The sequence below is a fragment of the Haemaphysalis longicornis genome, unplaced genomic scaffold, assembly GCF_048455015.1.
Source record: "Haemaphysalis longicornis isolate Haplotype H1 unplaced genomic scaffold, Haemaphysalis longicornis Haplotype H1 scaffold_2, whole genome shotgun sequence".
Lineage (NCBI taxonomy): Eukaryota > Metazoa > Arthropoda > Arachnida > Ixodida > Ixodidae > Haemaphysalis > Haemaphysalis longicornis.
This window is the reverse complement of record NW_027526295.1, coordinates 125243302-125252859: the sequence shown is the minus strand read 5'-3', so window position 1 is coordinate 125252859 and position 9558 is coordinate 125243302. Positions and strand designations below refer to the sequence as shown.

Sequence of the window (9558 nt, the reverse complement as noted above, 5' to 3'; positions counted from 1 at the left end):
ACCGACGTTGACGGCCACGAAACCGAGCTAGCGAAGTCTCCGACTTTGCGCCGTCGAAGCTGAATGTTAGAAGCTGAGGCGCAGACTGACGTGAGGCTCGGTAGGACCCTAGGAACTTCAGTTGGAGTAAAAGCTGCGATTCCAAACCACGAAGGCGCACAGGCCGTCCGACTGTTAAGTCAAAACTGTGCCGGAGAAGCACAGACCACACGGACGGACAAGAAATGCGCAAAAAATTTTTGTCAGCATGGCTACAGTGGCTAGAATAGGGAAGTGTGACGAAGCGCCGCGGCTGGCGTGCGCTTCTTGGATGCAACCGCGCGGTGGCGCTGACGCTCGTTTTCCTGTCGCCCAACGTGCCGGTCAACGCCGCGTCAGTTGCAGTCCGATAAGCTCCGTGGTTTGCAACACATTTTTTTACCTCAGAATATTTCACAATTGTCGCAACTATATAGTAATATACGCTTCCTATTACAGAACACGTTATTTGTCTCGCAATATATGCCGTCTTGAAATGCTCTCGCGCAAGCGGCCAGCCGGGAAACTTCTGAGTTTCGCTTCATTACAGTCGCTTTTTGCGCACAAATGTGAAGGCGCAGGCACAGCCCCCAAACAAAAAGTGGTCCGTGAAAGGGAAGTTGTAATTAGATTATTGAATTCTTTGGCATGGATAGTCCACCTTGGGTCACTGAATATTTACAGATCTGCACAATTTATTGGACAGTTTTTTATGCCGATTATAATTTAATGAAACCGGGTGTAGTTATCGAAATGTTACAGCAATGGTTGAATGTTTTATCAATCACTGTACTTTCCATACTGTCAGTTGTGGCTGCATTCAGCTAAGAAAACACATATTAGTTTCGTGCTCGTTTCGTTTTTTTGAGACAGTAATTAACTAAAACACGATATATTTGGCAAGCATAAAAGGTTTGATTGAATAAATTCATATTAGCAAAGCATAATTGACAAGAACAAAAAAAAAACCCTTTAAATTCAATTTGTTTTAAAAATAGGTTTGCCTGAAGAATGAAGAAATTCATATTACGATACGTAATTGAAGAAATGATAAAGCCAACGGCGACGCTTAATTGACACCTGCTAATTGTTATGTAAGTAATAATGAGAACAATAAATGTTTCGTTTCGCATACTTCTCCATTTATAATTACCAGAAACAATAAGCAAAAAGGCAGTTTGACAAATCCTCACCGCTCACAGTTTTTCAGAGGAAGCATTAAGATTTTATATTCACATAATTACTCTTCAATTCCTCATCCTAATTTAACCGAACCCTTTCATTTATGCCCTGCGGTGAAATAAATCTTCTAAAAATGTGCAAGCCTGACTTGGAATAATGACATTTCGGTAATCTAGAGAGTTGGCGGCAATATGCGTGGGGCGTCGTTTAATTCGTCCAATGACAACCCTTCCATATTCGCGGCACATTTTTGTGGAGGCGCAACTTCATTTGTTTTTCCAACCTTCCCTTCGGTTTTCTCTTCTTGGGCACTGGCTTTGAGAGGCAATGTGGCACGTTTGGGAAGATCGTTGGGCTCGCATCCGGCTGGAGAAACGGCATGCACAACATTCAAGGTGAGATGGTGCACCAGCGCAGCATTTTACCTTCGGTGTTGCGTTCAAATTGACGCGCGACGCTAACTGCGGATCGAAATGCTCGAGCGGCATGTTGGCTCGAGGTGTGTTGCCCTGCCACTTGAGCCACGTTTACTCGCCTTCCGACACCCCGAAAAGTAACTTCTGGAACCATGCATTTATTACCCGTCGTGCAACCAAGCACAAAACAGTGACTCTAAAGGCAGCGGCTTATCCCAGACAAAATTTCACCTCCACATCTAGCATAACTCTGACGAAGCGCGATAAAAATTTAGAACGAAAAGTGCGAAAAGATCGCAAAACCGCAAAACGCGCTTGCGGCCATGTATCGCGCGCTCAGATCGACGTGTAAACGACCGCTAGCGCCATCTCGCGGATGCATGAAAGGCGGCAACGGCGGTGGCCATAGGAGCCCACCGGCGGTAATCACACTTCCCTCTTCTAGCCACTGTAGCATGGACAAAGGCCCTCAATTTTTCAGAGCAAAGTTGGAGACGTTTTGAGGCAAGAACGACAGCGTTGCCAGCATAGTTTGGTGCGTTTAGGCCGATTTGGCGGCGGTCGCGGGCGGGTTTTAGTCGGATGCTGTCGCTTGGAGGTGCGAGCAATAGCCACCGCTCGGCGCGGCCTTGCCTCCATGGCATCCTCTCCCTCCTCGCTGGATGCCGGTTCCAAATCCGAGCCATCCGAGGGTTCCCGGGCTCGCTTGGCGGTCGACGCCTCGTCCATGGGCTCGGGCGGGGATGCAGCATGGTCGCTCTGGTCGTAGTTTTCGGCGCCAGCACTCCTGTGCAGTGCTGGGGCCACGTGCACGCCAGCCATATCCTGGGCTGGCTCGGCATGCTGCTGGCTGGTCTTGGCCGCCGGCGGAGGTGCCAGCGGGTCGCCCAACATTCCAACAAGTTGTTGGGTACGTTGCTGCTGCTGCAGGATGCCTTCGCATGACGCCATCAGCCTCGCAAGGCTGCGGGAGCACCCCACGCTGTTGCTGCGGCGATGCAGAGCAAAAGCGCGTGCAGCGGCAGCACTTGTCGACGGTGGCGGCAGGCTGCCGCCCGTCGTCGGCATGCTCCGGTCGTCGTCGTCGGGCTAAAAATAGGCGGCGGCGCGCGCACACACACGATGTACACGGTGATCGCGGCACCAACGGGGCAGGAGCAGAGAAAAACACAACCCCGCTCCTTGGTGGTTCGAGGCGAACTGGAACCGTGGCTGCATCCTGCCAAATTCATTTTATACGACGTGCTTTTCACTGGAAAGATGGAAGGTACTTGCACCTGAAGGTGGCCCTGGAAGACCTGGATAGTGGAGTAGCTTCATGGCTTTGCACATAAGTGGAAATGGCTGTTCTGTATCTGGGCCTACTGACTTTTTACGGTCGGGTTGCGGACCTTCTTTCTATTGTCTCAATTTATTTATTTATTTATTTATTTAAGGTTACCCTCAAGGCCCGGGTAGGGCGTTACAGAGGGGAGTGGGCATAAAAGGTACAGATATACAACAAAATAATAAGCATACAGGATAAACAAGAGAACAAGTCCAAATAACGAAGGAATGACAAAACAGCAAAATCAAGAGAAAAGACACAAGAAAAGCACAATAATGTAGCCTGTGTACAATAACGACAGATAAGCATTTGAAAACCGATTTCTAAGGGACATGAAATGGAAAAAAAAGGCGCTACAAAACTGTTTATGATGCCATACATATTACATATATGCAGTGGCTGATATAGTCATGTCGGTGAACAGTTCGAAACCAACGACAAAATGAGTACAACAAGGCACAACAGCGCTAAAGAAATTTTAGGATCAAGTATTATTACAAACGTGGGTAGTCAAAGGTGATCTAAACAACTTATTGTTACGGATTAATACACAGGGTTCGGGAAGGCGGTTCCAATGGTTGATTGCTTGGGATAGAAAAGAGTAATAGAACAGATTTGCATGACAATGAATGGGTTCAATTTTAAGGCGATGATCTAAGCGACGAGATATGAAACAGGGACTTGATAGGAGCAAGTCATGGAGCGTCTCGTGATAAAACATTTTGTGAAATAAACACAAACGTTGTATCTGGTGGCTAAAGACAGATCAGGTAGTAGCAACTGTGATTTCATGGTCATTACACTACCTGTGCGATGATATTCGGAAAGGATGAAGCGGGCGGAGCGGTTTTGGATGGACTCGACAGATGAAACTAAATATGCGAGGCCAGGGTCCCATATAGAAGCGGCATATTCTAATTTGGGGCGTATAAGAGTTTTGTACAGTTGTTGTTTCAGCGAAGATGTTAGACCAGAAAAATTACGTTGTAAATAGCCCAATCTGCTCAAATTGCTCACAATGTGAGCCCAATGTGCTCACATAGCTCACAATCCTCACATTCCTCAAGCAAGCCGTCAGTTAGGTGGTTAACAATTCTCAATTTCATGTGAAGCACATCAGGCAAAACTAGGCTGGGCCCCACCAAGAACAGAGGAATAAATTTTGCTCCATGTGATTGTTTATTGCAATCTTCTCACATGTTCTCCAAAGTGCGAGCCAGTGGAGGACTGTTAAAATCCTCGGCACTTTGATTTCCAGAGGAGCGCTGTCGCGTGTCCGCTCTACAGAACGGGCATGGGTATTTTGATGAAGCCAACTGGAAGCCTTGCACTAGAAGTAAGAACTTCAAGTCTGATCCCAAGCAAACCTTCACAGCAATCTTTTGCCATCTACGGCAATACTTCCTTTTTCTGATATCAGGAGGTCTTTTTCTTCTTCAAGGAGGTCGCTCAATGTTTCTTTCATCTGGAAGTAATTTTGTGAGCATTCCACGACTGCCAAAAGCCGGTGAAGCCGAGGGCTTTGGAGCTGGTGGCTACTATCAATTAGAACAAAGGATAACGTTGTCCATGCAGACTTCCTACTCACAACACAACCATCCCCTTCTATTTTGACAAAAAGTGGCTTGCCTCCAAGGTCTGCTTCTCCTACACCTTTGTGCATAGCGAAGTCACTCACAACTAATCGCAGTTCGTCTTGAAACGACACCTGAGCGCCGGGTGACGATCCCCACATCCTAAAAACATTTATCCTTGAGTCTAGCTTTTCACGATAAGAACTGTCAAGTCACAGTGTAGGCAGGTTAGGCACGGTCGCTGAAAGCTGCTCCCAGAATACATTGCTGACAAAATGGCTGTCCAGAAGGACGGCCATTTCAAGCACATTTCGCTTGTCAGGCGAACAAAGTATGTCGTACTCAACTTTACTGCCCGAAAAGTCTCTTTTGGCATTGGGTTTCACAAGTACTGTTCCATCTTCCTGAAAAGTGATTTTGTGCAAAGGTTTTTCACATCTGAAACAACAAGCTGACACACACTCAAGCCGTAGCTATAAAGGATGTTTTCTAGAGCTTGGCTGATCGACAAACCCACAGCCTGCAGGTTCCTTCTGTCTGTTTTGTTGCTTCCTTCTCCTATCCTTTTGCCGCTGTTCAGGTTCAGGTTTTCGGTAAGTTCTGCATTTTTCTTTTCCAGCTTACTGCACTTCTCTTCGAAAGTTCGGATAGTCTCCTGCAGCTCGCTGATGGTTTGCTTTGAAACCGTTTCAAGTCTCCCCAGTTCTTCCTCGAAGGTGTGAATTACAATGTCCTTGATAGACTCGTCTTTCTCATGACTGCAGCTCTCACTGCTTATTGTCATTGACCGCTGTTTTTTTCAAAAAAGACGCCGTGGCACGGCCCTTTAGATCTTGTAACAAAGCGCCTGCACAAAGCGCTCATGCGGTGCTCAAAGTAGTCGCTATCGCTTGGAAGCACAACTCCTGAAGGTGCATACGAAGCAACCACTTCTGAGTATGACTTGTTGAGCAGCTCTTTATGGTGTTTTACTTTTATCGCTGTTTCATTAGTAAGCGGAAGAGAAAAACTAGAAGCACAAAAAGTAACTGAAATTTCTGCTGAAGTCATCTCTGAAAGCGAGCTGTGACAGAAATCTCGCTTACAACACAGGAGGACACCAAAAAATACAACGCGGCGAGACTTGTATACAATAAATTGTAAAGGAGTTAGAGACAAGGACAACAGGAAGGGGCACTACAACCACTTCATTCTAAACAAAAAAACCGCAACTCTTGTACAAGCAACACAGCGACATGAACCATGCAGCAAAGAAAGAAGGCCATATCCCACGGCGACGAAGCCGCGGCGGCGGAAGGCCGTTCGCATTGTTGAACTGTACCAATTGTTGCCACGCACAGACGGAACACACGACAGGGCAGGAGAGTCCAGGTGGATTAAGTGGCGATTGTGCACAAAAAACAAGGAAAATCTTAAGCCCTCCTTTCCTAGATGGTATAACGTTGACGTAAGCATGCGGTATTACAGATCTGCTGCTACCATTCTGGTCACGATGAACACCTGTAGAGTCTCGATGGGAAATCCGTCGGGGAACCGCTTGCTTACTTTTCGTCGAGTCACGGTGCCCTTCACTCGAACTGGAAACTCTAGAGACACAACGTTGCCAAGTTTGGTTTCTTGTGTGTACCACCCAAAAGGCAGCCCTAGTTTACCAAAGTTGTGCTCGTCACAAAGCAACCAGCCTTTTTCAAGCTGCTTCCCCTTTCCTTGGAAAACCCAGCGACAGATGTCTAGGTCGATGTTCACCTTGATGAGGCCACTTGATTGACGGCTGTTGAAGAGTTGGTTTTGCACCGCGTATACGAAGGCTTCGGATGCAGCTTCAAGCCGGCGATCCAATGACTTCCTCGGGTGTGTGAGCTCCTGCAAACAGGCGTTGTTCAGGTTCTTGTTTGGCTCCACAGTGCACTCCCACTTGGAACAACCTTTCCATTTTATAAGGAAGCCCTTGCTCTGAAATAAAAAGGGCAGGGTTCATGCTGGTATCAAAGAAAAAAATTCAAGGGTTTCCATGGACTTTCAAGACCCATCCAGTATAATTTCAAGGACCATGTTGAAGCCCTTACTTCCACAAAACACAAGTTACAATGCGTCAAGATGTATTATTTATTGCACAAGAAAACATACTAAGAGGTTTCTCACTTTACACAGTAAATGTACATTAGCTCACCTTTTCAATGTCTCAAATTTTGAACAAGACCGCAAACAAGCACTTGTTCAAAGCTCACGGTTGCTCATGTTTGTTTTTCTGGACTTCGAGGTCGATGTTCAGGATTTCCTGCGCCTTGCTTTTGGCAGACTTCCTTAGGCTGTTGGATTTGATAATCCAGGTGAGGTCGCTCGTAGTCTCTGCCTTTTCTGCATAACTGTCTGCTGAAGCTGTTAATTCAGCAACAGCTACCTCCAGTTTCTTTTTCTTCTTTTTCAAGCATTCAACCTCCTCATCAATGCAGCGCTTCCTCACTTGCATCGATTCTTGGAGCTCCCGCTTTTTCTTGGCTTCCAAAAAAGCTCGGTAGTGCTGCCCGGCAGAAGCGACAGATGCCCTGAGTTCCTTTGTGATTTGTACATAATAATGCCGCCTGCTTGGTTTACAGCATCACATACAATTCGTTGCGAGATGTAGAAAATTTTCCACAGCTACCTGCCGATTGACACTGAACCCTCTCTCTACACTCGCTTGTCCATGACTCAGGACAAGCAGAAGCTCAGCAACTTTACAGAGGTCACTGTATGACGAACTGATCTTCAGAAGGTCATAGAAAAACTTGTCTAAAGAGTCCCGAAGTGCTTTCAAACTGTTGCAAGTCGTGCCTTCGTTCTTCTCTCAAATCTCTCAAAGCCTGGGCGTAGCCTGGTTGGTTGCAGTCAAAGTCCCCTTCGGAGGCGTTGTTGCCCACATCATCATCATGACGCGATGACGTCAGCTCCTGCAGGAAGTCTCTCTCGTCATTGCAGAAGTTGTGCAGAACACCTCAGCCATTACAATGTAGCAGGACTGCTCAACAGTTCTGGCGTCTACGAAGTAGAGCCTCCTAAAACGCTGTTTCAGGAGGCCGAAGGCGTTCTCAATGGCCACTCTCTGCTGGCTATGTCGCGTATTAAAGTTGCTTTACCATGTTGGAAATGTGCACTCGTTGTCCTTGAATGGGGTCATGCCAACGGCATCAAGGGGTACGTGCTGTCCCCAAGAATGTAGCTTTCCCCGCATTCGACGGCTGCGCGTTCAAAGAAGGGGCTCTCTCTCAGGACGCAGGCGTCTTGAGCCGAGCCTGGGAACCCGATGAAAACGTTTCGGAACTTGTTTCTATCGTCACAGATGCCTTGCAAAATGATAGAAGGCCACTTCTTGCGGTTGAAATACGAGTGGGCCGATTCACTTGGTGTTGATATTACGATATGCGACCCGTCGATGCAGCCAATGGCATTCCGAGGTCCTTTTCCACCGCTCTTGGCTAGAAACCCGGCCTTGATGCGTGCCACTTCCTCCACGCTACTTGGCCAGCTGATGATTTCAGCGCTAATTGCGTGGAGGAAGTGGATGACCCGTGTGGCACAGGCATGCACCGACGACTCAGTCACGTTGAACTTGTCTCCGATCGCGTACATTGACACTTGCGAGCCGATGTACACAAGCGCAATGAGGCACATATTCTGAACTGATATTTGTTGCCGGCCTTGCACTGTGCTCGGATAGTAGGCCGAAGCGCTGAACCTGGAGCTCAGGCAATCAAACGTCTCCCTCGACAGCCTGAACAGCCTCTTGAATTCTTGTTCGTTGCATCTGCTGACAACGTGCTCGTAGCCAGGCACACGATTGGCGTCTTCGCGTACCAACGCCCACGCCATGGAAATGCACACGGTGTCGAACTCGTCAGAGTCACTGCACGGATCGCTGTCGGAGTCGAGCAGCTGCGTGGCAACTTCGAAAAGTGCCATGCCTGACAGCCGATCCATGCTCGTGATGCACAAAGCGCACGCTTGCGTCTTTCGGCTGCTGCAGGCCGTCACTTGTGCCCTCGTTTTGGTTGTATCTGGTGTGCGCTAGTGTCGCAGCTGCACCTGCACTTCCTGAACCGGCGCTGCACGCGTGCGACACCGGTTGGCACCGGCCGGCACCGCCGGCACGGGTCACTGAGCAGGCAAGAGGCGGCTCTCTCTTTCCTAAAGAACCACTGCTCACTTTTACTGAGCCATGGCTCACTCGCTCTTTCAAAAGAGCGGCTCAAAAGATCTGGCTCGCTCTTAGGTGATGCATCTCTAAATCCAGGCCCGTTGCATGCACTATTATGGAACCGGGGCTGCATCCTGCCAAATTCATTTTATACGGCGTGCTTTTCACTGGGAAGATGGAAGTTACTTGCACCTGAAGGTGGCCCTGGAAGACCTGGATAGAGGAGTAGCTTCATGGCTTTGCACATAAGTGGAAAGGGCTGTTCTGTATCTGGGTCTACTGACTTTTTTCGGTCGGGTTGCGGACCTTCTCCCTATTGTCTCTATCCTCACTTTCCACAAGCAAGCCGTCAATTAGGTGGTTAACAATTCTCAATTTCATGTGAAGCACATCAGGCAAAACTAGACTGGGCTCCACCAAGAACAGAGGAATAAATTTTGCTTAAACGACTTACAATCGTGTAAATACGGTACGCGCGTAATACTATACAGTACACCAACAACGCAAAACGACAAAAACTAAAGTTCTATAAGCTCCCGTTTTCCTACTTGCGGAACTTGAATGTATATTTAGAATTCGACTTTGCGGCTCGGATGAGTTGTTTGTTTTCTTTCGCCATCTTTACGAAGTCTTCATAGCTGTACATCAAATTTTACCGCACAATGAGCTACGCTTTAACCATTGGGACCCTTGGCTGGTTTCTCTTGTCCGTCCACAAGTTCCTCATCACGCGAAATACGCGTTCCACAGACGCGTTGCTGCAGGGAATGCAGAAAACATGCTCCATTACGTTCTGTAAATGAGGGCACTTAACCTCTTTCAAGAATTTGAGCCAGATCAAGCTTGATTTCTGGTCACATCCTGATC

At 47.7% G+C, this 9558-nt stretch overlaps 1 protein-coding gene across 1 annotated transcript; it reads right to left on the bottom strand.

Annotated features, from left to right (window-relative positions):
- Positions 1 to 4879: 4879 nt before the first annotated feature.
- LOC144168275 (uncharacterized) lies at positions 4880 to 6491 on the bottom strand (the record flags this gene model as incomplete). Its single annotated transcript, XM_077697291.1, has 1 exon — positions 4880 to 6491. A coding segment is annotated over one exon (513 nt), but the record flags the coding sequence as incomplete, so codon positions are not given.
- Between the last annotated feature and the right edge of the window lie 3067 nt (positions 6492 to 9558).